The sequence below is a fragment of the Pangasianodon hypophthalmus genome, chromosome 2 (genome assembly GCF_027358585.1).
Source record: "Pangasianodon hypophthalmus isolate fPanHyp1 chromosome 2, fPanHyp1.pri, whole genome shotgun sequence".
NCBI classification, from domain to species: domain Eukaryota; kingdom Metazoa; phylum Chordata; class Actinopteri; order Siluriformes; family Pangasiidae; genus Pangasianodon; species Pangasianodon hypophthalmus.
This window is the reverse complement of record NC_069711.1, coordinates 32938934-32966057: the sequence shown is the minus strand read 5'-3', so window position 1 is coordinate 32966057 and position 27124 is coordinate 32938934. Positions and strand designations below refer to the sequence as shown.

At 38.1% G+C, this 27124-nt stretch overlaps 1 protein-coding gene across 1 annotated transcript; it reads right to left on the bottom strand.

Annotated features, from left to right (window-relative positions):
* Positions 1-17211: 17211 nt before the first annotated feature.
* Positions 17212-23390, bottom strand: nr4a2b (nuclear receptor subfamily 4, group A, member 2b). The gene is made up of 8 exons (XM_026933154.3): positions 23009-23390; positions 22784-22855; positions 21693-22576; positions 19794-19923; positions 19498-19661; positions 19195-19397; positions 18904-19082; positions 17212-18806 (listed from the first exon to the last, which is right to left on the bottom strand). Exons 3-8 carry the CDS (start codon positions 22572-22574, stop codon positions 18571-18573), a joined length of 1794 nt encoding a protein of 597 aa, XP_026788955.3. The 5' UTR covers positions 22575-22576; positions 22784-22855; positions 23009-23390; the 3' UTR covers positions 17212-18570.
* Between the last annotated feature and the right edge of the window lie 3734 nt (positions 23391-27124).

Sequence of the window (27124 nt, the reverse complement as noted above, 5' to 3'; positions counted from 1 at the left end):
GGCTAAATGTGTGACCTGCATTCTTTTGTTATCGCGCTCATCTCTATTTATTGGATGCTCTCAGCTGAGCCATGCCTCCTAAGGCATCAGAGGCGACTGGAGCCGGGCCGTATGCTGTGAATAAACCCGTCATAATCCTCAAACGCTCTCAAATTCCTCCAGAGCGCCTCTTCATCTCAAATCTGCTCAATTTTCTTCAAACAGAGCCCTCGCACCCCAGCGAAAATGGCATGGATATTTAGTGATGGATGGGCAATGGAGGTTTGCTTCAAGTGCACCATCTCCAAAAGCCCCCATTGCGCGCACACACACACACACACACACACACATATATATATATATATATATATATATATATATATATATATATATATATGTATATATATACACACACACACACACACACAGGGAAACATCTGAAACCAGAGCAATGAGGAGTTTTTCTCAGGTCTGGGTGATAGATTGATTTCCTGCGAGCTCCTAATTCCTTATCTTCATCGGCTTTAGGTCTGTCCACATGAGCAAACCTATAAATTAAAAAAAAAAAAAAAAAAAAAAAAAAAGCTTGAAATGTTCTGCATGGAGGAGCTTCCAAGATCATCTAGAAGTTTCTCCAACTTTGGTAGACATCACAGGAACTGACTCAGAGCTGTTCAACTCTCCAGATGTCACAAAATATTACCTATGGAGTGCCAATAATTTTGCACACTGATGTCTTGTAGCTTCAGAGTCTTTGGTTTGATCTCAAGCTTGTTCTTCCCATGTCCATGTAGGTTTCCTCTGGTTTTCTTCCACCTCCAAAACATGCGATGTATGTGTGTTTATGCATGTTTATATATGTGTTATTGTGCATGACTTTGTGGGTTTGTGTGTGTGTGTGTGTGTGTACTTAATACGCTCACCCTGCACCATACAGCTGCACTTCCCGATGAATCATTGTCCAGTGACGTGGCCAGCATGTTGGTGTAATTAACAGGAATGCATGTCTGTAGAAGCAGAAGCCGAGCCTCAGAGCACTTTAATTAGCTGCTGTACTGAAAGCGTGTGGAATATGAGGTGATGAATGAGGCTGTGATGGTTGGAAACACTAATGACTGCAAGAGTCAAACACACTGCCTGTTAGGACAACGTCCAAGAAGTGCAAGCTGATGATGGCTAGGAATTAGTGCAAAGGAGCTATTAGCTCTGCCTCATTCCACAGACTCCGAATAGTTGTGAATTCAGCAGTATCCATGTCACCATCAGCGAAAGCCATCAACTTCTCTTTTTTCTCATTTACTTCCCAATTTGGTCACCTGCCAATTCCCGCCCAGTAACCAAGTCAACAACTACCACCACTGAGCAGGGCAAAGGCTGACATGTAGTTCCTCCGAGACACACGAAACCAGAAAACGTTTTTTCAAACCGCTGCTCATGCTGCGTCACAGGAGGAAAGCGCTATCCACCCTCTTCTGCATACATGAGCTCACAGACGCCCACGATTGGCTCGAAAAACATAATCATTGATATGATGAAACGTTCTGTAAGGAGATGTTTATTTACCATTTATGGAAGGAGTCTCCAGTGTTAGCGCTTTGTAACAGTCAGAAGTTACAAACAACATGAGAAGCTGTAACTTCAAGAGAAAGTTTATAGGGGAACAACAGTTTATAGCTGCTCTAACGAAAGTGGCAACATTAACTAACTTCCACATTATTCATTGTAACTATAAACGGATAAAAATCATTGGCAAGTTGCTGTAGTGTAAGAGGAATAAAACACTTTATTGAGACGTGCTCTTCTAGGAAAACAATCAACTTCATTGTAGTAACACACAATGCTGGTGTTGATTATCTTCCTTTAAAAGCATGACATAGAGAGTTTTATTCCTTACTTATTAAGCAAAATAAAGTTCAAATGCCATTTGTTTGACCTGGTAAACAGACAAATCTCTAGAATCTTTGAGTTTTGTAAAGACTGGAAGGTCTAAATGAAAACCTGAGTAAGGAGTAGGTATCAATTGTCAATCATGATAGTTTAGTAATGAGATATGATCACCTTCTTGAAATACTTTTCAAGAATTTAAATCTCTTTAATCTACTTTAAAAAAATGACCCCAGAATCTTCACTACCTCTCTATTCAAAGAGTAATGTTTTGTAGTTTTGTTCACAATGTATTGGAAAGTAGTATATACAAGGAATATGCAAAAAATGATATCTTGATGATAAAAATATCTCGAATATAGGCAAATTCAACTAATATTTCTCTTTACAAGAATGTCTTTAAACAAATATAAGATGATTAAGCCTATTACTAAACATTTTTACTCATTTCAAGCTTGAAATGTTCTCTGAAATTGTCTACTGGCAGATAATTTTGTTTATTTTTAAAATTATTTATATGATTCATAATTTTATAATGAGAAATTTAAGAAATATAACTTCTCCTTGCTTCACGATATCTTCGCTTGCAATCTTGATATCTTTTTTGCAGCGTAAATAAAATAAATATAATGTATTATTATTATTATTATTATTATTACTCATGTAAATAAGAAGTTGTTTTAAGATGAGCTACAGTAGCAGTCAGTGGTGTGTAAATTGTGCTGGTTTTTTTCCTGTACTGTAATTTGGTTTAGCAGTAAAGGCAGGAGAAAAGGCCAGCGCTGGTCCTGTGTCATCAGTCATGAGTCGAGCTGCACAGTTTAATGAAGCTCTGTGAGAGGGGCAGTTAAATCTAAACTACATCACACACCGCTGTGGGTCCTACACCATCCCCGCAGGGTGACTCGTACCTCCTGGGGAACAGACTTCACCGCCCTTACCAATTATCTGTGCACTTGGCTAAGTGCTGCTTAGCTGCTTTGTTTTCTGTTCTGTAAAAATCACTGAGTTTGGATGTTGAAGTTATTCCAATTTTAGACTCTTGGTGTACATTTTCTGTGCGTTTATTATGAGGAGATGTTAATTTAGTACTTACGGAAGGAGTCTCCAGTGTCAGAGGTAAAACTGTAACTTTAAGTTTTCTGAATTGACGCTTTACGTTTTTCAGTAACATGGCAAACTGCAAGAACAATGAGGCTGGTGAGGAAACAACTGATTACAGCTACTAGAACTTGCTTAAATCAACAAAAATATGATGTGTCATTCTTTAATAAATAAAATATAGCAATCATAGGTTAATTGCTGTTCTAAAAGCTGAATAAAACACTTCAGGACATGCAGTAACAGGAAAATTATCAACTTTTATTTTGCCATGTTTAAATCCTTATTTATAGCTTATAACATGTTATATAGCAAACATAAAAACTTTTTTCATTATAGTGTATTCCCTCATAATGTCACTATGTTCAGTAATAACTGTTCACTAATGTTTATCAAGGTGTTTTGTTTTCCCTGTACCACATTATAATGCTTTATAACACACACCCCATTGGTTCTCCAACTGTGCTCTTCTTTAGTGTTTATAAATGTATTAAAGCATATAACAGAACTATGACATGTAATTACAGGCTTATGTAATGTCTTTTAAATTGTTGAACAGATATAATGCATTCTGTAATGTCACATATAACAGATATAATTCTGTAATGTCATTAGGACATTATGTAGTCATTGTTTCTAAAGTATTAGTCATGTAGATATGACTACTTATAAGCATTTATACAGCCAATTATACTGCAAGTGTGTAATATAACTTGTTATTGAGGCATTTATGATGCATTATGAATATAGGATTCAGAGAAAGGGTTACTGCTTATTGATATGACTAACATGTGGTCATTTTTAAAAAATTAATAAAGTCAGTGACACTTTCTATGAAGGCCATCTTTATAATGACTTATGAATACATTCACAACATGTCATAATGCATTCATAAGGCATTATATACATCATTATTATTATTAATGAAAAAGGACTACAGTTTGTAGCCTTGTAGGCTGTGAATGCATTATAAGTAGTGCTTATAACACATTATATTGCCATTATCCTTTATCCTTTATCTAGTGCACTATGCAAGGCGATATAACATGTTATGAAAACTACTTAAAAAGATTCTTTTAAAAGATTTCAAATGCTTAAGAAAGGTAGCTATAAATTGTAATGCATTTTCATAAACAATTATAACAATGTATATAATGCCTTATGAATGCATTATAACATGATATGAATGTGTTCATGGTTTAAGTTTAATATTTTTGGAAAATTGACACTGTTTCTCTGCATTTAGCTCCTATGTCTAGTTTTAAACGTGTAACACGTTAAATCATCAGTCTTATCTTCTATAGCTTAATTACTTTAAAATCAATAATAATTAATGACATAAATGACATTTTAAAAATGGCATCCTTTACCAAAAAATTGTTTTTCATTCTTTAAAATTAATATATGTGATAAACCATGCACTCGAAATTAATTGTGGGTGTGTGCCAGTTTACTGTTTTCGTCTGTATTTACATGTGCTTTTAATGAATCTAATCAATTATGCTCAAGGAGTCTTTGCAAACCGTGAAAAATCAATCACCACTAAATAAGAGCAAAATCGTCACGTGTGTGACGTTCACCTAAAAATGATGAAGTACAGCGACGATCTGAATCAAAAAGCATGACTCATGCGTTCAGAAGCCGATTATCAGACATTAGCAGAGTGCCTCTGGCATTACAGTGCCCTTAAAACTCTTAAAATAAACTTTCTATTTTTTAAAATCACTGTAGTATCAGGAAAATAATCACCTTTTTTTCCTATAACAGAACACCCATCATGTTCTATTCCTTATTAATAACTTATAACATGTTATATGGCACACATAACACCTCATAATGCCTAACATAAGCTTGCTAACAAATAGTTCTAGCATTATCGTGTATTCCTTCAGAGTGTCAGGTTATATGATGCATTATAATGCGGTAATGTTTGTCAAGCTGCGGTGTATTCCCTATACCACGTTATAATGCTTCATACCGGTTTAATCCACATTTGACATGAAGCCTAATATCTGCCATATTAGCAAGCTTATGTTATGTAGTGATGATTCTGATCTGAGCGCTAGCCTCTAGCATACTGATGGAGGAGGAGAGTGACCAGAGGCATCGTGGGTAAACAGAGAACCGTATTCCCTCAGGCTTGTCACTTATTGGTGACACTGGGAGAGATTGTGTTTGCTTCACTTCTGCAAGACTGTCCATTACAATGAAGCGGCATAAATCAGTGAGCTGAGCTGAAACATACGGCACAAATTCCCACCCAGCAAGTGCATTTCCTTTATTCTGATTCATTTGCTTTAGGTTTAATAGCTGCACTGTAGTTTGCATTATTTGCATTTTTGGTTGTCCATTACAGTGTTCACAAGAAATACAAGATACATTTTGTATTTAAAATGATTATTTTATTTTCAAACATTTCTTAATGCCAGGTAAAATATCTAAGACAATGGTTTGATGTTAACTCTCATGCGGTGACTGACGTCCTGTAATATTACGAATACTTTCTCACTTGATTACATTATTGTTGTACCTTTAAGGGTTTTTTTTATTGATATATTGCAATGTTGTCCTCATAATATTCACTTTTATACGATGGTGCTCTTAAACTTTCGGATTAATTTTCTATAACAGCACAGCTCAGACAATGGGTCCGGCTGTACCATAAACATTTACAGTAATGAGTTCCTTCTATATTATTATCGTTTCTATAGTAACAGCTATCATTTATCATTTATCATACAGTATTGTTTCTATAGTAACAGCTCATTCACAGGGACTTGTAATGGATTTTTAAAAATGTGTAATTGTTGATTTGGTAAAGTTTTTCATCTCTCTGAGGAGATGTTTATTTAGCATTTATGGAAGGAGTCTCCAGTGTCAGCGCTTTGCAACATGGTGACAGCATCTTTTTTTGTCTTGTTAATTTCAAGAGAGAGAGAAAAGAGAGGCTGGTGAAGGAAAGACTGTTTATAGCTGCTATAACATAAGTGAGAATGGGAACTAACCTGTTTCGCATTACATTCATTGTAAATATATATGGATAAAAATTATGATGTGTCATTCTTTAATTTAAAAAAACGAAATTATTGACATATTACTGTTGGTATAATAGGACAAACAAACTGCAGGCTCTGCTGTAATAGGAAAATATAAAAATCTAATTCGGAATGATAACAGAAGCTTCATCACACCAGGTATTGTATTGTGTTATTCTTTTCATATAGCATTCACAATGAACACTCTTTAGATAGATAGATAGATAGATAGATAGATAGATAGATAGATAGATAGATAGATAGATCATTTTATTCATCCCAGAAGGAAATGAACCTATTACAGCAGCACAGAGAGGTATAAGTATACTAAATGTAATTTAACATTGTTAATGAAACAAATTAAGAATAAATACGTATATTAAAAAAGTAGAATAGAGGGTAAGGGTTGCGATGTGGTAGTGCAGTGTAAACAGAAATCATTGTAGACAGAAACAGCAGACTTGAGAGGAATGAATGGATGTTCTTTACATAAAACAGTGAATATTGAGAGAAAATGTAAGACATTTGATAGTGTTGCTCAAAAATATCATCACAAAACAATTTATGATTAATTTACTGTACATTACACATATTATACTGATTTTACACAGCGTCACGTGCAGACATGAGTTTGATCGTAAAGCTCATTCATATAAAACCATGGTTGAAATTTGCATATCATTATTTTATATTCAGATTTGCCATCTTTAATGAACAATCTTTGTTGCGCTGTCACCAGTAAACTCAATCGGTCTTCAAAAAAAACGGAATCTAAAGGCATATTTATGCGAAGGAATTACCTGAAATATGCTAAACCCAACCACAATCAAATAATCAATAAATGTGGCAGAGTGTGGAAGAGAGATAGAGAGAGAGAGCGTGAGAGAAAGCAGGAGATAGAGACACATCTGCAGGAAAGAAAAGAAAAGAGAATTTGGTAATCTCTTAATAAACCAGTATTTATCACTTCATCTCTGCTCGAGCCGTGGACGTGTGGAAATGATGCATTTGTAAGCGGCATGCATGCAAAGGAAAGTAAAAGAAGGAAAGTAAAGCAGCGTGCCTTATTTTGGGACTCGCCCCATTAAAGGTGTAATTGCAGTCATTAGGAGCACCCTCTGGTGGAAGGTAATTGGATGGGTTCACCGAATGCCGAGTGCTTTTAAAGAAGTGGCGACAAAAAAAAAAAATAAAAAATTTATTCTGCTATACGCTCACAGTCGCAGTGTCAAACACCAAGCAGGTTTGAATTAAATTTTACAAAAAAAAAAACGTTTAATAGTAATAATGTAGGAAGCATGCTCATGCAAGAAAATAAACAAATGCAGGAAGTGACATCAGTGACTCGGTCCAGCGTAGGTCTGTGAATAAGCCTTCAGGGCAGAACCGCAGGAGAGAAGCGTATGCAGATGAAGGGATTAAATGCGGTTTCCCTACAGCCGTGACATGCAGGATCTCCAGGTGAGAGTCAAATGTGCCATAAGATTAAGTTCAGCTCGTCCTGCGAGGCCCATCCGAGGCCTGAGGAGGTCGAGAAAGAAACGCCGAGTTCATTTACATCCCAGTGGGTTTTGAGAGAACGACAGGGTTTCTCTCCAACAAAAAAGACATATACAGGAAACTGGAGGAAACTCGACCTCGGTGTCATGTCTCACTGCTTCACTAATGAAAACACCATTCACCAGTAAGGAATAAAGCACTCCATGTTGTGCTGTTATAGAAAAATAATCAACAGCAAATTGGTGTGATGAAGCAGAGCTACAGTTAACATCAGGAGATTGATTATTTTCCAATAACAGCACATCCACACCACAGCAACTTTCCAGCAATTTTTTATATATTAAAGAGCAATGAATTGTTTTTATCCTTTTCTAGTTACATTTAATGTTGTGCTACTTCCATGAAGTTAGTTAGTTCATGTTCTCACTTACAGCAGTTATAAACAGTCATAAGCTTCCACTACTGAGTTTTAATGTTGTGTAAAAACAGATGATTAACACTCATTTATTTTTGATCTGTGACACAGGTGTGATGGAAAGTCACTGCATATGTGTTTGTGTGTGTGTGTGTGTGGGTGTGTGTGTGTTGTGGGCCAATTCATCAGTTGTAGATTGCCGACAGTAAGGATTTGTGAGAACGTGTCGCTCTGCTCCTATCTGCCGCAGATTGCGATCCCCTGCTCGAGCTGTGATAAGCCGTTTTCCGCTTTGTAGCCGAATCAATATGGACATCAAAGCGGCAAACGCTGGACAGACCTCCATTTCTCCGTTTCTCCACTTCTCCATTTTTCAGTTTCTCTGTTTCTTTTTCTCAAGCTGTGGATGGAGGAGAGCTTCAGGGTTCTGCATTAGGGACATGTGAGAGCGAGCAGACAGAATGAGAGCACGTCTGTGTGTAACGTGTACAGACTGGAGCAGAGGAATATTCATCATCACTCTGTTTATAAAAACACAACGTGACCATCAGTACTGAAAAGTAAAAATGATGATTTATAGCAACTCTCTCTCTCCCTCTGTCTCTCTGTCTCTCTGTCTCTCACTCTCTCTCTATCTATCTATGTTTCTGTCTCTGTCTGTGTGTCTCTTTCTCTGTCTCTCTCTCTCTATCTATGTCTCTCTCTCTCTCTAATTTATCAAGCTTTGGCATTGGCATGCCTATATACAGGAAAGAGAAGAACAGTTATTAACAACAAACAAATTAATTGTAACATGGAGAATAGAAATTAAGCATTAATACAAATATTGCCAATCTTCTGGCAAAAAAGTAAATAAATAAATAAATAAATAAATAAATAAATAAATCTCTGTCTGTCTCTCTCTGTCCATGTCTCTCTATCTCTCTCTATGTCTCTCTCTCTCTCTCTCTCTCTGTCTGTCTGTCTCTCATAATGTCTGTCTCTCTGTCTCTCTATATTTCTCTTTCTTTGTTTCTTTCTGTCTCTTTGTTTCTTTCTCTAAGTTTCACTTTCTGTCTGTTCCTCCCTCTAAGTCTCTCTCTGTCTATGTCTCTCTATCTCTCTCTATGTCTCTCTGTCTCTCTGTGTGTCTCTCATAATGTCTGTCTCTCTATATTTCTCTTTCTTTCTTTCTGTCTCTCTCTGTCTCTTTGTCTCTTTGTCTAAGTTTCACTCTCTGTCTGTTTCTCCCTCTGTCTATGTCTCTCTCTCTCTCTGTCTGTGTCTCTCGCCCTCTCTATCAGTGTATTGTGGCTCTCTCTTCCTCTCTGTCTCTGCCTCTCTCTCTGTCTCTATCCCTCTCTATCTATGTCTTTCTCTCTCTGTCTTTTTATATCTAGGTGTCTCTCTGTCTCTCCCTGTCTCCCTTGATGTTTCTCCATCTCTCTCTGTTAGTCTCTCTCTCGCTATCTGTCTCTCACTCTGTGTCTATGTGCGTCTCTCTCTCTGTCCATCTCTATGTCTTTTTCGCTCTTTCTCTTTGACTCTTTATCCGTCTCTCTCTGTCTCTCTCTCTCTCCCTCTCTCTCTCTCTCACTGTCTCTCTCTCTCTCTCTCTCTCTCTCTCTCGGGTCAGTTGTTTGTTTACCTGTGGCAGACGGTCTTATTAACAAAGACGACCTTATTACAGAACGTGACCACTTAAATTCCACTCACATTTCAAAGCTTCATTCCCCACCATTTAATTTCTCTGAGAATAATGAACAGCATCCACTCGCTCATATTTCACTCGTGTGTATCCATGGCGATAGCACAACCGCCACCCGCCTCCTCTGCGCATGAATTATGGGATGGATATTTCCATGCAGTACGAGCCGATCCATTTAACCAGAGCAGGGACCATTAACTGTAGACGGCTGGCTTTGGGTTACGGTTAGACTAATAGGAGAGGAGGTGGGCGGGGCCTTTACGCGCATTAACCAATGGAAAGGTGAGGCTGTAAAATATCAGTGCAAAGGTGAGGATACACACATGTGCACACACACACACACACACACACATACATTTTCAAGGAAATAATTCAATAAATAAAGCCAGTCTATACAGGAACTGATGAAAGTCTACAGTAATCAACCTTGTGATTTTCTTAATCACCAGAAATAATGGCACCCTTCAATATAATGTGCAAACATTATATTCAAAAAGACTGTATTAAATTAACATTGCACATTATTATTATTTTGTTATAATAAAATTAATCATTACATTTTAATTAATAACAAATAAAAATAAAAATAAATAAATAAAAATGCTCAGAGTCTCCAGGAAATCTAGTGTTGCCTTTAATTAAATAAAATGTCAAATCCATTTGTAATCCATCACCATGTGAGACTTCAAACAGCTTTAATCATCCAAATGATGATTGACAAAATTTGGAAAAACTGAAAAAAAAATGTTGCAACAGACAAACAACAAGTTGATGCGATAGTTTTAAGTTTGATCCAAGGTCATTTTTTTCACTGTATTGGATATAAAAAAAATGGTTAACACTACCAAGAGGTTCAAGGGCCGTGATAAATAAATATTTTACAAATTCACTCATTCAAACTGTATCTCACTGATTCTTCTGGCCATCAAAATATCACTTTGTTGCATGTTATTTTATACATTGAATTTTGCTCAGTTTCATGAAGGGTGCCAATAATTCTGGAGTTGACACTGCATAAAACTTCTACACTTATAGAACCCACACATCCAGACAATACAACAGTGTAAATGTCTCAGCAAATATTAAATATGTTTCAACCTTGTCAATAGTTAAAGTTAGAAAATCTTTTGTCCCACAACTCGTACTGCTGAATTCTGGATTCTGATTGGTCAGAAGGTGTTGATTAATTTTCTATAACAGCAGCTTTGACAGTAGTGCAGCTGCAGATCACAGGTTTATATTAATGCACTCATTCTACTACGTTATCGTTTCTATAGTAACAGCTCATTGACAAGGACTTGTAAGGAGAATTTAAAAAAATTGTTGATATGGTGAAGTTTTCTCAACAGTAAGGAGATGTTTATTTAACATTTATGGAAGGAGTCTCCAGTGTCAGTGCTTTGTAGTGATCAAAGGTAAAGCTTTAAGTCTCCGACATAACTTTAAGTTCTACGAGGTTATGCTTTGTGGTTTCTCGGTAATAACAACAGAAAGAGAAGAGACAACTGTTTATAACCTAAGTGATACAATTCTACATCATAAAACGTAACTATAAATGGATAAAAGCACCACATGGTTAAAAATATAACCGTTTGCAATTTACTGTTGTATAAGAGGAATAAAACACATCAGGACATACTGTAAGAAAATAATAAACACCAGCATGCTAAGAGTATCTCTGCTTCATCACACCACCCCGTCGCTGATTATTTTCCCGTAACAGTGTGACACGGAGTGTTTTATTCCTTACTAACCTGTCTATAGTACATCATTAGCAGTACATTAAAGTATCAGCTAATATTTTAGGGAAATTCATTTGTGTTCACCCAGCACACACTTCACACACACACACACACACACACGCTTACTATGAGTAAGATGTTCACTATGGTGTGTAACCAATAAGTCTGAATAGTCAATGAATAAATCATTACAACATTAAATCTTATTAAAATGCTTCAAACACACACGTGAGGGTCGAGGTGCTGAGGGTTGTTACTGACTTTCCTCTGAAATAACAGCAGCTCTGTACCGCTCAATCTTTCCAGACATTTGAATTAAAGGTCATATGCAAATGTGAGTGTGTGTGTGTTTGTGTGTGTGTGTATGTGAGTGAGTGTGTGTGTATGTGAGTGAGTGCTCGGCATCCAGGAGCATTGTGGGAAATCCCGGGTCAGACATACATTAATGATACAATGTAAAGAGAGAGAGAGAGAGAGAGAGAGAGAGAGAAGGAGACAGACAGACAGACACAGATAGAGACATACAGAGAGAGAGAGAGAGAGAGAGAGAGAGAGAGATAGACAGACACAGATAGAGACATACAGAGAGACAGAAAAAGAGAGAGACAGAGACATACAGAGAGAGAGAGACAGACAGACACAGATAGAGACATACAAAGAGAGAGAGAGAGAGAGAGAGAGAGAGGGAGATAGGCTGATTGAGAGAGAGAAGCAGCGAGAGACACAGAGAGAGAGAGAGAGAGAGAGAGAGAGAGACAGACAGACAGACACAGATAGAGACATACAAAGAGAGAGAGAGAGAGAGAGAGAGAGAGGGAGATAAGCTGATTGAGAGAGAGAGAAGCAGCGAGAGACATAGACACAGAGAGAGTGAAAGAGAGAGAGGAAGAGAGAGGGAGATAAGCTGATTGAGAGAGAGAGAAGCAGCGAGAGACATAGACACAGAGAGAGTGAAAGTGAGAGAGGAAGAGAGACAGAGACAGACACAGATAGAGACATACAAAGAGAGAGAGAGAGAGAGAGAGAGAGAGAGAGAGAGAGAGAGAGGGAGATAAGCTGATTGAGAGAGAGAGAAGCAGCGAGAGACATAGACACAGAGAGAGTGAAAGAGAGAGAGACAAACATCACCATTGTCCTCTCTACTGTTCTGTATTATTTATCTTATTTATGTATTTGTTAAATACTGGAAAAGAAAAAAGGTAACACTTTCTATGCAGGTCACATTTATAATGAACTATGAGCCCCTTCATATTATGTTATAATGCATTCATAAAGCATTAAACACCTTGTTATAATTATTAATGATAATGCATTACACTTTATAGCTATCATTATTGTGCATTATTAATGATTAATTCATTATAAGTTGTGTTCATAACGTTATATCGCCAAGCCACACTTTGCGTCTTACGTCTTGCTTCACTTAATGGAAGTTTATAGCACTACATAACACCTACATAAGCCCTTCATGACTACTGACATAAATCTACATAGACATTTATAAAGGATTAATCTCACAACTGATATAATAATTGTGTTTATTTTGATTTGAAATTATGTATTGTGACAGATTTTTGTTAATACACTCTAATTTAGGATCAGAGAAAATGTGCATAACAGTCATTATGGTGTTATAACATGTCATTGGGATATATACATAAACTGTACATATACATATATACATAAAACTCTTACACAAAATACACAAATGTCAGTTATTATGGTGTTATTTTGTGTGAAATTGTCATGTATTTATAACAGACATATAAATCTTACTTTATGTAAGTCCCTTAATGAACAGTCATAGAGCTGTTATTACAGTGTAATGACTGTTTGTGTTATACTCTTCATAACACTACAGGTTTTCCTACTGATCTCCACCAAATGTAGAGTACATGAGATGCTGCAGAGCTTATTTTCAGTTAGCCTCCTATGTCAAGCTATGTCACATTAAGACTAATAAATGACGATCTGAGACATGAGAAGTCAGTTGATATGATGTTATGACTATAACAGTCATAATGTGACATAGCTTGACATAGGAGAAAAATTGGAAAGGTGTCATTTCCAAACCACACTGGGACTAAATTTCTGTGGTATTAGTGACATAATGTCTTATAAATACTATGTATAATGCAGTATATCATCAATTCATAAAGAACAATAAGCATTGTTATATAACCATGCCTTTTGAATGCATTATAACCTGTTAGGAATGTGTTCATAGGGCATTATGAATATTGCCTTCATAGAAAATGTGACCAAAAATCTTATAACAAGTCCTTTATGTCACAAAGGCTGTTATGTCAACTTTGACATCACTAATTACAAGTGTTTTTTAATGGCAGTTGATATCTGTTGGAACAAGGCTTTATAAATGTTTATGTAGGTTAATGTCAGTTATCGTGAAGGATTCTGTACAAACATGTCATGTCATATATCCCTAAAAAACTCACTTCGTGATAAATATTTTAATGGACGTGTCATTATGATATACACTTCAGCTTCTTTTATAAACCTTAAGTTTTTAAAGAAGAAGAAAAATGTTCTCTAAATAATTCTTTTCTATATTCAGAACCAAAAAGTCTCAGTTTCAAGATGATTTATGAAATTTTTCCCTTTTGCATGCTTATTCATTTACAAGAATATTACAGAATATTTCTAAGAATGTTGATAATTTTTGGATTTATGTTCAATTTAATAGAGAAAAAATTCATAAACATTCATTATAACAGTACGTTCTGTCTTTTTGATGAAACAATGATATTCCAGTTTCATTAAGTATGCAAATGTATGCATATTTTATTAGATGTAGGCTTGTTTGCATAAATAAATATGAATTGTTGGATTTATGTTAGATTTTAAAACATTTGTTGTAACAGCACTTGTGTTTTCTACCATATTCATGTTAATTCTAACTTCATACAAATATTAGATTTTTGATTTTAATAAGTATTCAAATTTGCGTATATTTAATTAGATGTAGCTTCATTTGCATAAATGTAAAGAAATATAAATTTTTGAGAAAAACTCCAATACGGAGAAAAGCTTGTATTGTTTTTGAAAATTACATTATTGCTTTACCCATTACCACACACACACACACACACACACACTCCTGAGAGCAACCTGCAGACCCATTCCCCACCCCAACTCCCACAGAGCTGCTCCTCCTCCACTCCTTCACTCTCATAATTATAATAAATGTGACACATCTCAGATAATATCGATCTCCTGATTTTTGCATTTCAGCGTCGCTGACAGCCGAAAGCGCAGAGGAACAGGAAGCGCATCGATCCGCCGCCGCATTAATCCCACACGCAGATGTGATCATTTTTATAAAGCCTTCTTCCTGAACATAAATCAATATTTCATAATTCCCAAAACGTGGAGGAGGAGATGTCACATACACGGATAGAGTACTGACACCTGAGGGGGAGAGAGAGAGAGACAGAGAGAGACAGACAGACAGACAGAGAGAGAGACAGAGAGACAGACAGAGAGACAGAGAGAGAGACAGAGAGACAGACAGAGAGACAGAGAGAGAGACAGGCTGATATAGAGACAAAGAGAGAGAATGAGAGAGACAGACACAGAGACAGAGAGAGAGACGCATAGAAAGAGTGAAAGAAAGAGAGAGAAAATTGAGAGAGAGACAGACAGAGAGCAAGAGAGACAAGTCAGGTAGAGAGAGGTTGAGAGGGAGAAAGAGTGCAGACAGAGAGAGAGACAGACAGACAGACAGACAGACAGAGACAGAGAGAGAGAAAGAGAGAGACAGGCTGATATAGAGACAAAGAGAGACAGAGAGAGAGAGACAGACAGACAGACAGAGAGACAGAGAGAGAGACAGAGAGAGACAGGCTGATATAGAGACAAAGAGAGAGAATGAGAGAGACAGACACAGAGACAGAGAGAGAGACGCATAGAAAGAGTGAAAGAAAGAGAGAGAAAATTGAGAGACAGACAGAGAGCAAGAGAGACAAGTCAGGTAGAGAGAGGTTGAGAGGGAGAAAGAGTGCAGACAGAGAGAGAGAGAGAGAGACAGACAGACAGACAGAAAGAGAGATGCCTGACCTTATCAGATGTAATAATTTTTTTCCGCTGATGAATATAGAGTGATATAATGTCATAAACTCACAAAGCAAAGACCAAAGTATTGATTTTTTTTATCCTGTAATGAATACCTTTATATGTAGCCTGTGATTTTTAGACGGCAAAATCAAATCTTCGAGAAAACGACGTCTGCATTTATTTATCTGAATGTAATGTAGTTACAGAGCTCTGATCTGATCTGTGTCTCTCTGTCACACTCCAGGAAAGAGAGAGAGAGAAAGAGAGAGAGAGTGTTTCATCACTGAGATCTCTCTCTCTCTCTCTCTCTCTCTCTCTCTCTCATCATCTTTCACCTGAGACGTACAGCAGTGTCATTATGCTGCTGTAGGTGTGGAGGTGTGTGGAGGGGCGTTCACAGGGTCCTGACCTCTAATTTGATGCTTCTCTAACACCCACACACACACACACACACACTCCAGCATCCCGAGTGTGTTTTGTTGTTTCAGCTGTTCAGTAACAGGCTCGCCGTGCGCCGTGACCTTTTAAAAAGAGCAAGCTGCACTTTCACAGCCGCTCTCCTGGACTCTGCTGTAGCCTGCGATTGAGTGTGTGTGTGTGTGTGTGTGTGTTTGTGTGGGTGTGTGGATGGGTGCATGCGTGTGTGTGTGTGTGCTGCATTCTGCATCAGGATGATCATCGCTTTATCACACGTCTAAAATAAACCACACATCTGTGGAGTTACAGTGCAGTGATGAGGAAAAGAAGAATTAGAAAAATTTTGACCTGGATACAAATTTAACATTCAGTTGAAATGTAAGGAATTTTATTGTAGACTTTTAGAAAGTGAATTCCTGAAATTATAGACTTTTTCTTCTATAAACCTTTATTCTATATTCTGTGCCTAAAGATATTAGCCATTTATTAATGTCAGAGAAAAAAAAACATTTAAAAATTTATTATTTCTGCTTTAAATGCCAAACACGGAAAGTGTGTAGTTTTTGAAATATTTTTGTTTTATTCATTTTTTACTAATATTAATATGTTTTGTGTTTATTCCATTTTGAGACATTTTATATATCTATTAGAGGTAGCATTCTTAGTAAATAAAAAAATAATAAAATAATATGAAATAAAAGAAAAGTGAAGCCCTAAAAATGAGGTTTATAGAGCCAGAGATATTATTTGAACAAATGAATGAATAAATAAATAAATAAATAAATAAACACTATTTTTAATAAATAGTTATTTTACTTTATTTTAACTTATTTATGTCTATTTCATGTTTCGGACATTTCAGATATTTTAAGTTCATTATCCTATATGTAGCATTCTCAGGTAATATAAAAGAAAATTAAAAAGTAAAATAAAAGTGTAGTCCTAAAACTGTCGTTCATAGAGCTAGAGATTTGAAATGAAAAGATTCATATTTTTTGATGCCTCCCATATCTACTCATTTCTACATGAGTCTTTATTATTTGATTAATTTTGATTTGAGGTTTATTGCATGGATTCCATGGCATTTAAAGTTCACTAGCCTTTCTATAAAAGATATTAAAATAAACGTTAATAAAATTAGTTAAAAAAAAAAACAAATGTTGAGCCCTAAACAGTGGCTCAGAGAGCTGGAGATATGAAATGTAGAGATTTATTATGGATATTTATATCAGATATTTAAAGGGATTTTCATTTTGCGCAAATCTTCCGACAGAAAATACCGAGAAATTGTTTATTTTTTTTTAAAGATATATATATATATATATATATATATATATATATATATATATATATATATACAATAAAAGTCATATGTATGTGAATATTAATTCACAAGTTTATTTAGCAAAGCACGAGAGATTGATATTCATACCGGCTTCCTTTATATAAGATATACACAATGCAGAGATGCAGAAATGACATCATTTAAAAAATAAAAAATAAAAAAAAACGAGTCGGCATGATGTTAATGATAAACTAGAAAGAAAATATTATTCAAGAATTATTTCAATATGAAATGAAAAGTGGTTTAAGAGCTCCTCATGTCCATGCGTAAAAAAGCGGCGCGGTAGAAATGAGCAGCTTTATACACTGTTAAATCATAAACACAGCAAAATATAGGTCATCTATTTCAAAAAAAAAAAATAAGTCTGTGTATGGGGAGTTCTGTCTTTCTTTCCATCTGTCTTTCTTTCCTTCTTTCTTTCCTTCTTTCTTTTTGTTTGCAGGCGGAAACGCAAACGACGCAAACCCGCGTTTCCATAGTCGCCTTTTTTTTATTTAAATCAGAGTTTCTGAGAGATAAGATAAGGCAGATGGCATCCAATATTTGTTCCAGAGAAGGAAAATAAACCGTTTTGTCTTATTCATGCTGTGATTATGACTTTTTTAACCACTGAAATGACACCAAGACTTCAAATCGCCGGGGCGCAAAAGCTGCGCTCATATTATCACATGATCACATTATCGCGAGAAAAAACAGGTTTTTGCGCCACAACAAAGAAAAAAAACAACAATATGAAACAGTTTACTTGCCAAAAAAAATGTAGGCATAGGTAGTGATGACTCCACTGTGTGTAGTGTTACATTTACCCAAAGTGTCTGTGACTCCTAAATTAATTCATGATAAAAAAAAAATGTTCTGTTTTTTCTCCATTCCTGACATAATTCATATTTGATCATTACTATGGCATGATAAATGAGTCAAATCTGCTGTGTAATAAAAAAAAAAAAAGCCTGTTTTTTCCACGATAGTACTCTCTCCATCAATAAATGCATAGATGCATAACAATAGCTTAGATATTTTTAAACTGCATTATTGTATTATCAGTGACTTTCCATTAATAACCCCTTAAAATCCCAAATCCAAGCTTATTATTCCGTTATAAAGCATATTATCGAGTAACTACAGTGAAACTATAGTGAAAGGTATGCAGTTATGGAGTTACGATGACGACGTCTGGAGGTTTAAGGGGTAAATAAATGATTAACAAGCTGGTAGGATGATTTCCTTTCCCCAACAAGAGCAAAAAAAAAAAAAGCTACTCCGTAGAACTGCTCTTAGCTCTTGCGCTGTTGTGTCGCAGACTTCGTGGACGCTTTTAGTCCAAGGAGAGTGGAAGAGAATCTCCTTTGCTTGAGTTATAGCGTATAAAACTCTGATAAAGTTCCACGTGCTCAGAACGGTAATGTGTCACGAAAGAGCTTCTCGATGATGGCGGGCGTCGGAACCAAGTCTTCGAGCTTCAGGTAAAAGATGCGCTGAAGTCCTTGCGTGCACAGCGTGCGCAGCTCGGGCAACTTGGCCAGCAGTTTTGACAGATGGCCACTGCAGGCCACGTGATCCTTCAGGCAGGTTAAAATCTTACTCTGAAGCTCCTCTGTCTTTTTGGGCTCCTTGAGGCCGTGCCTCTCTGTAAATTTAAAAAAAAAAAAAAAACGGCTTAAATATGACATAATGAGAAAAGGAGAAATATGTGAGAGATGTGAGGTGTGTATTCGGCAAGTCACCTGTGATTATCGTGAGAGCAGCCATGCAGGAGAACGCCGGGACGTCTATGCGCATGCTCTGGAGGCTTGAGGAGAACTCTGCGATCGAGTCGATCCACTCTCCGAACGCTCGCACGCACTGCATCCTGTGCAAGACGACGCCGCTGCAGAAAACCAGCTTGTCCTCCATCAGGTTGGATCTGGATGGAAAAATTGGAAGAGGGAAGCAGTGTACGAGATTAGCTTGAGCTTGGGATTAAGAGGCAACTGTAAAGACGTCGGAGAGAAGAGCCAAGATCTTAAAAATTTCACCTGTACGCCAAGCGCAAGACGAAAAGCTCCAGGAACGCAGAATCAAACAGCAGCTCCTGGTCACATTTCGGGAGCTCGGTGAAGCCAGGCATTTTCTCCGCCCAGCCACGGATGATGCTCATGGAGCCCATTAGGAGGTCGTAAAACTGCTGGATGTGAAGGGTCTCGTCTCCGGCGCTGTGGTAGTCCGGGTTGGGCTGAAACTGGAGAGGAAATCGTTCTGTCAGTCTGTAAATTTGATTCATACAAAAATCAACAAATGATACACGTGTCATTTTCCTTTTCTTCAGCTTACTGACTCACTTTGGAGTAATCCAGGCGGCCTGCGGAGGGGTTGGAGTCCATGTGGGCCCTCACCAGAGCGCTCAGGAGATTGGCAGGTGATAAGGAGGCGGGGACGTCCTGGGGGCCTTTGGGTTTGGATGGGAGACGACCTCGTCGACCTTTTAAACTGTCCGTTCTTACCACTGGAAATTAGACCCCCCCAAAAAAACCTCATTAGACTGTAACTAAAATTTCATTGATTACACACACAACAAAAGGATAATGTCAAGAATGTACGATTTAAACAATGCAACACAGTTTCACGTCGGCTGTACCTTCTTTTACCATCCCGACGACGAGGCACTTCTGAAAGCGGCAGTACTGGCACCTGTTCCTCCGCCGCTTATCGACGGGGCAATTTTTGTTCGCCAGACACACATATTTGGCGTTTTTCTGCACCGTGCGCTACAGAAAGACAACACCAATTAGTAAGAACTTATAACTGACAGAGCACAGTTTCATCAATGAACAAAAGAAAAAGAGGCTCTCGAGTCTGCGCTCAACAAAGCAAAGCTGGCTAATACATTCAGGAGCAGGACGGGGCACACGCTGGGTAAATACAGAACCGTGGATTGACATAAATCGGGGGTCCCACGGCGCTGACTCTCTGACCTCTCTTGTCGGATTAGCGCATTTATCCCATCACTGCATGGCGAGCTAAAGAGGCGGCTGGGAATTTCACTCTCCCTTCACTCTCCCTTCACTCCCCCCCAACTCCTCCAACCCCCCACCACATCACCACCGCACCACCACCACCACATCACCACCACCACTACCACACCACCACACCACCTGCACACCACACCACACCACCACACCACACCACCACACCACCACACCACCACCACCACTACCACACCACCACACCACCACACCACCACCCGTCCAAACATGAAATTCCTATTTAAGAAATGAGCGCATTCACATCGCCCAGGTGCTTAAAGATACTGTAGACTTCTAGATTTTTCCTTCCAGCTTTATTCTCCTCATGTAGGGATTGATAAGGAGCTCATGACATAGATCTGGTGTTCTGAGTGAAGGAAAATTAAAAATGAGCTAAATCTCAGAACTATGAGTCGGGATTATTTTGGAAATTTACTCCTTTCTTGGGTGCCAACAATTTGGGAACAGTGACGTTCCTCTTCAGTTATGTTATTCATTTAATAAGATTAAACCAAGTTTCCAAAATATCTGTTTCTGTGTTAAGCTTTTATTTTTTTACCTTTTTCATCCAAGAGTCTCAGAAAAAAAGGGCAAAAGTACTTTTCTTTGTGGCCAGGGTGGTACTCACAATCTTTTACCTGGAAAGGTGTTTGTGTACCTTTAACATTAACTCTAAAAGGTCATTTAAAGACCCAGTTACATCATTTTTTAAATGTACAATATCTTCACGCATATTAAAGATACAAAGGATAAGGGTATCACCCAAGGGACAGGGTAAGGTACAGTTTAGTACCCTTTGTGCAATCTATTTTTGGCAAGACATCAAAATAACGTCAGCTTTTAAACTAGTAAAATGGACACAACTAGGTTTGGTGATCAAGTTTTTTTTTTTTAAAGATATCATTTTTATTATACTTTTCTCCATCAAGCTTAGAAAACCCTCAGATCAGAAATAAAGGTACCAAACAAAGGTCTTTTTGCTCTCCATCAAAAGTGTATCTTTACACCGTTAAAAATAATTTTAAGGTACAGAACTGGACCTGTTATAGACCACTTTTATGCACTTTTAAAGCTTTAATTCATAAAAACTAATTAAAGGTACATCACGTGAACTTTCCCACATAACAGATGCATTAAAGGTACTAAAGGTGTTCCCCTGAGGTATCATGCCAGTGTTGAGGAACAGTACCTTTATCTTTTGAAGTGTACCATATGCATTAATGCCAGAAAAAAAGGGGGACTCATTTGTAACTTTTACTTCTGTTTGCACTTTTCATACCTCTAGTATGTGTCTTTCATTTAGAGAAATGTGTTTATAGTGCACAGTTAAGTTGATTTAAGGTAAATAATTAGTTTTTAGAGAAAAGTTTTAAATGATGCACCTTTCTAGGTAAAAGAGGTGTAATAAAGGTACTCTTAAGGCTACAGCAATAAGGAAAGGTACAGTTTAGTACCCTAACGTTGCTACCAACTTGGGTTAAAAAGAAAAAAGAAAAGACATCAGAGCATACCTTGAAGAATCCCTTGCAGCCTTCGCACGTGCGCACGCCGTAGTGCTGACACGCCGCGTTGTCACCGCACACCGCGCACAGACCCTCTCCATGCGGGGGGCCACGCGTGGCAGTCGGAGAGCACGAAGACGAAGAAGAAGAGACCACGGGGCTCTCCATCAGGACTCGCCCGTGACTGATGTGCAGGCTGTGATGCGCGAATCCCAGGCTGTGGTGTTGTGCGTGCTGCTGCTGCTGCTGCTGCTGCTTCCTCAGCGGCGCGAATCCGTGCTGCGCGGCGCCGTCGAAGCGCATGTGACACGCGGAGACGTGCGCGCTCGACGCGGACGGCTTGAACGAGAAGAAGCGCGTCACGGCGCTCTTGCGCTGCTGCTCCATCAGGTAGCTCGGATGGAAGCCGTGCAAAGACGATGCGTCGTCCCACGCCGGAGCGAAGCCCGAATGACACGGTTTGTAGTAGGACGCAGCAGCGGCGGCAGCGGCGGCGGCGACGGCGGGATCCTCTGCGTGCTGCTGCTGCGTCTGCTGCGGCTGCTGCGGCTGCTGGTGCTGGTGCTGGTGGTGGTGGTGGTGCGCGTAACCAGCGTGCGCCGCGGCTCCTTCCTCCGACTTGACCGAGAGATGATCGGCGCAGTGGGGAAGCTGGTACAGGCACGGCGGCTTGGCCTCGTAGCTCGCAGCACCGCCGGCTGAGTCGGAGAACGTGCTGAAGCTGGGCAGCGATGAAGACGCGGCGGCGAGCTCCGCGTTCGTCAGGTCCATGCTGAACTTGACGAACTCGGGCGTGAGGAAATCGCAGCTGTACTCGCTGTAGCTGTAGCTCTGACACGCAGGACTGGCACCTGGAGGAGAGGTGCCATACTGAGCCTGCACGCAGGGCATCTCTGAGGATCAGGCAAACAAGAAAAATCAACCCAGGCTCCCAAACCTGGTCCTGGAGAAACTTCCTCCTGTCCTGCGCCTTGGAGCAGGGTGCACAGGAGGGCTCTCCAGAACACTTTACGCCTCATAGCCTTGTACATAACCACAGACATATAGATGGGGTGTGTATGTGTGCGTTTTTTTAAATTTATTTATTCCACTTTACACACCTGCTGATTCGGGTTCTCGTGAAATCGCTGCAGATCGCTCGCTGCACCGGCGCGTCTCCTAATTTTTCTCTCCTGCGGATAAAAAAAGCTGTAGTTCTGTTTTCCCAAAAGTGTAAAATTAAGTTCAGATTATCAGAGAGACAGAGACAGAGAGAGAGAGAGAGAGAGAGAGAGCAACTTGTAATTATTCTGTATTTTTTTTATGTGCTAAAATTTATTCCTTACCTCAATTTCCGTTCCTAAATGTTCTAAGCTTTTTGTCCATCTCGGAAAGAACTGTAAAAATAAGAAAGCTTGCACAGTGTCCCCGGCGCGTGCTCGCTCCCCGGCGTTAACGCGACTGGCGCTCGAGCGCAACGTGCCTTTGTTTATGGGCTCGGAACGTCGCAGCCCACGTGCCAACGATGCAGACGTCATCGGCGTCAACCCCTGACGCGCTCCGAGCCGCAGGACAGAAAGCCAGTTGTGTTTTTGCGCGCTTGTCTTGGGTGGCGCACTTGTTCAGAGCAAAAGGACCCTAAGGCAGGGTCAGAATAGTCTGTACTTCTCTGGCGCACTATTTAGTAGCCTTTTCTGCAAACTGGAACACGTCCGATTTGCAAATTATGTTAATAACGGTATAAAACACATGGACACTTTATTTATTTATTTATTTCTTCTCATATTTTCTCAAGTTTGAACTGCACTCTTAGGAAAAAGGGAACTAGACTGCACTCTGGCATGGTTGCTGGCATGGTGCCATCAAGGGTACACCTTTAGTAGCTTTAGTGCAAACCTGGGAAAGTGCATGAAGTAATCAGCTTTAAGAGTAAAGCTTGAAAGACACCACAGTGGTCCTTAAGCTCTAATTATGTACAATGCATTTATTTTTAAAGGTGAATGATACATAAGGTACAACAGAAGATGCTCTTGATGGCAGTGACAAAGGAAAAGTACCTTTATTGGTACCTTTATTTCTAGGTGCATAGTCTACTTTTAAAACTTTACTTTAAAATTAAATGAAAGTTTTATATCCATATTTCTGAAGAAAGTGAAAGATGCAGGTACAAAAGTTAAGAGTGCTGAGGAAAAGTAGAGATTAGTACCCTTTTTGTCTGAGAGGGTGAGGAATAAGGTGTGAGGAGAGTGTGAGGGATTCACAAATGCTCTCGTTTTTATTATCATTAGCAAACAGAGCATGCTAAGATGAAAGATAAGTAATAGTGCAAAAAAAGATCTGTCATGAACGTGTAAAAATATCACATAATACCTTGTTTAACCTCTTTGTGCATTTTGTTTTCTTTTCTTTCACTATTAATATCCACGAATAACATGCACTATTTAACCCTGTATGTTAATTAATAATGATAATAATATATTGAGGGAAAAACAAAACAAAATGATAGCAGTTCTAAAGCTGGATCTCGTTTTACAAGCTTGTAAACGTGTAATAAAATGTTCCTTAATAACTTGTATAATCTCTGTGCAGATGAAATCCCCACAAATGATCGACCTAACATCTCTTTGGAAGATATTTAACATGCACAGACTATCTGGAGAAATCAGAAATCATATAACAGCTTTCACTTTCACTTGTTTCAGACAACAAGTCTAACAAGTTGTTAGAAGAGCTGTCATAGATGTCTGACATTTCATTGTTATTAGGCTGCCTTTTATTTTTATTTGCATTACTATCTCAGCTTTTAAGATGCAGTGAGACGTCAGAAAGACACAGCGTGAGCTAATACGCTGATTCAGAGTGGAATGGTGGTACAGCGGGTAGCGTTACTGCCTCACAGCTCCAGGGTCGATCCTGAGCTTGGTTTACTGTCTGCGTGGGTTTCCTCTGGGTTCTTAGATTTCCTCCAACCTCTCAAAAACATGTCAGGTGGATTGCAATGCTAAATTGTCACTAAGCGTGAATGTGTGTGTGCATGTTGTGTGCATGGTAGGATTTATTCCCACCTCACATGCAGCGTTTCCAAGATAGATTCCGAATTCAGCGTGATCCTGACAAGAATAAAGCTTAATGAAGATGAGCAAATGAATGATTGAAATTCTCTGATATGTTGTAACATATTTTGCGATGAATCAGCTCAGATTTGTTTGATTAATTTGTCTGATTTGTCTGACTGAAGAAAAGGGAACTAGACTGTACCGTACATTTGCTGGTGTACTACTCAAAAGCGTACACCTTTATACCATAAGTTCTTTTTTCTGTTATATTTAAGAACTTCTTTTAGAAAATATGTATTGTAGCTTTAAAGCTTTAAGTTTAAATAACTTTCCAGGTGAAAGAAACACAATAAAGGTACAAAAGATTAAAACTATAATAAAATAAAAGTTTTTTTTCTCACCGTGTGTGACTGGAAAAGAACCCAACAAATATGCCATACCGGTCAAATTTCCAAGCACACCTTAAACTGGGAAGATGAGAAAATTATAATTCTGTCCAAGATTACTTAATGTGTGTGTTGAGGAAACTCCATGGACAGTCATGTTATTCATGTTCATATGCTGAACACACACAACACACAACCCCAAAGGTTTCAAAATACAAGTCACTTGCACAGGGATTAAATTAAAACAGGATTTTCTTGTGTTCGTCAAATGACCAATTCCTTTTCCAGAGAACAAGTAGATGTGTGGTGTGTGTGTATGTGTGTGTGTGTGTGTGTGTGTGTGTGTGTGTGGTTAGGCCTTCCCATGGCTCATTGTTCAGAACAGAAGTAGGTTATAGCCCTTGTATCAGAAACGTAATAATGACGTGATTGTCTGCTGTGCCTCTATCACGTTTTAGGGGAAGTTTCAGTAATTTGGGATGTTGTTTAATCCGAGCCCTGGCACAGTGTCGAGCTGAAGGCTGTCCATTGTGCAGAGGGAATCCCGAGCTGACAGAGGCTACTTTGTTCAGCCTGTGGTGGATCGCGTCAGCAGTCACGTCAGCAGGAGATACCCCATGAACCGTGCTGAGCTCAGGAGCTCACCTGCACCCGGCGTACAACGCTGGAGCAAGAAGACACCCGTGTGAGGAAAAACATCAACAATGCAAAGTTGTTTTGTGTCACACCTGTTCTTCTGAACATCCCAAATCTGTAATAAATAAAAAAATGTCATGAAAATTCATTATAAGTCACTTATAAAGCCCTGTAAATGTTTGGTCATTTATGTGGTTTAAAGATAAAACGGTCTACACTCTCAAAGGTCAGTAATCAGTAAATACATAAATGAACTACAGTGCTATTGATCGTCACTGAGATTGCTTAATTTGAACCTTGAAATACCCTTTTTGTACTTATTTGTTTCTTTCACACCTCTTTCAAAGTCTCACAACTTTGTAGTTTTTACACACACCTCATTTCATGCATTTTTCACATGTATATTGCATGCAGATTCATAATTCACATGATGTCATTACACAAGTCACAGGAACAGAAAGTCACATGACTAATCACATGATTCAAATTCAAATTCCCATGGCTTTATTTTTCATTTTTATATATATATATATATATATATATATATATATATATATATATATATATATATATATATGTGTGTGTGTGTGTGTGTGTGTGTGTGTGTGAGTGTGTGTGTGTGTGTGTGCAGGTCATGTGAATATATTTTATATTTCCTCACAATTCATTTATTTTTCACATTTTACATTAATTTTTCACATGTATGGCTTTTATTTCCTTCATTTTTTTCCACAAATGATTCCACATTTTTTTTTTCACATGATGAAAAGCCACATGAGTATAATTCACATGTAATGTTTTCACATTTTAAGTGGACTTTTTATTTATTTATTTATTTATTGCCACACCTATAATTAAAACAAAAAGTCTTTTCCACCTTTAGGGTTTTTTCTTTTATTCAGATTTTTTAATGGGACTTTAATGAAGCACTATTTATTTATTTATTTATCCATTTATTTATTTATTTATTTTTAAATACACTACCTATTTAAGTAACAAAAGAAATACACACTTACAGTATAAGTGACCTTAAGTAGCTTCAGAAAACAAGTACATATTAGTGAGCATTTATTAGTAATTACTTATTTGTTACCTGTTCATAACATATCTATTATTAGTATTTTTTTTTTAAACCAAGATCAATATCTTTTGTATTTTTCCCCCCAATGCTACACCTCCTTTGTCTCCATTCTCTTCCCTCAACACCTCAGCCACATCATCTCAGCTACATAACAGTTTTTATCGCTTTATAAACATAAAAAATCCTGCATTTCTCAACCCTGCATTCTGTAGTGCGTCAGAAGAACACGCCCCCTCCCCCTCTCCGAAAGACGATTGGACAGGAAGGAGGATGTCGCCTTCTGATTGGTTCATCCTCGTGCCT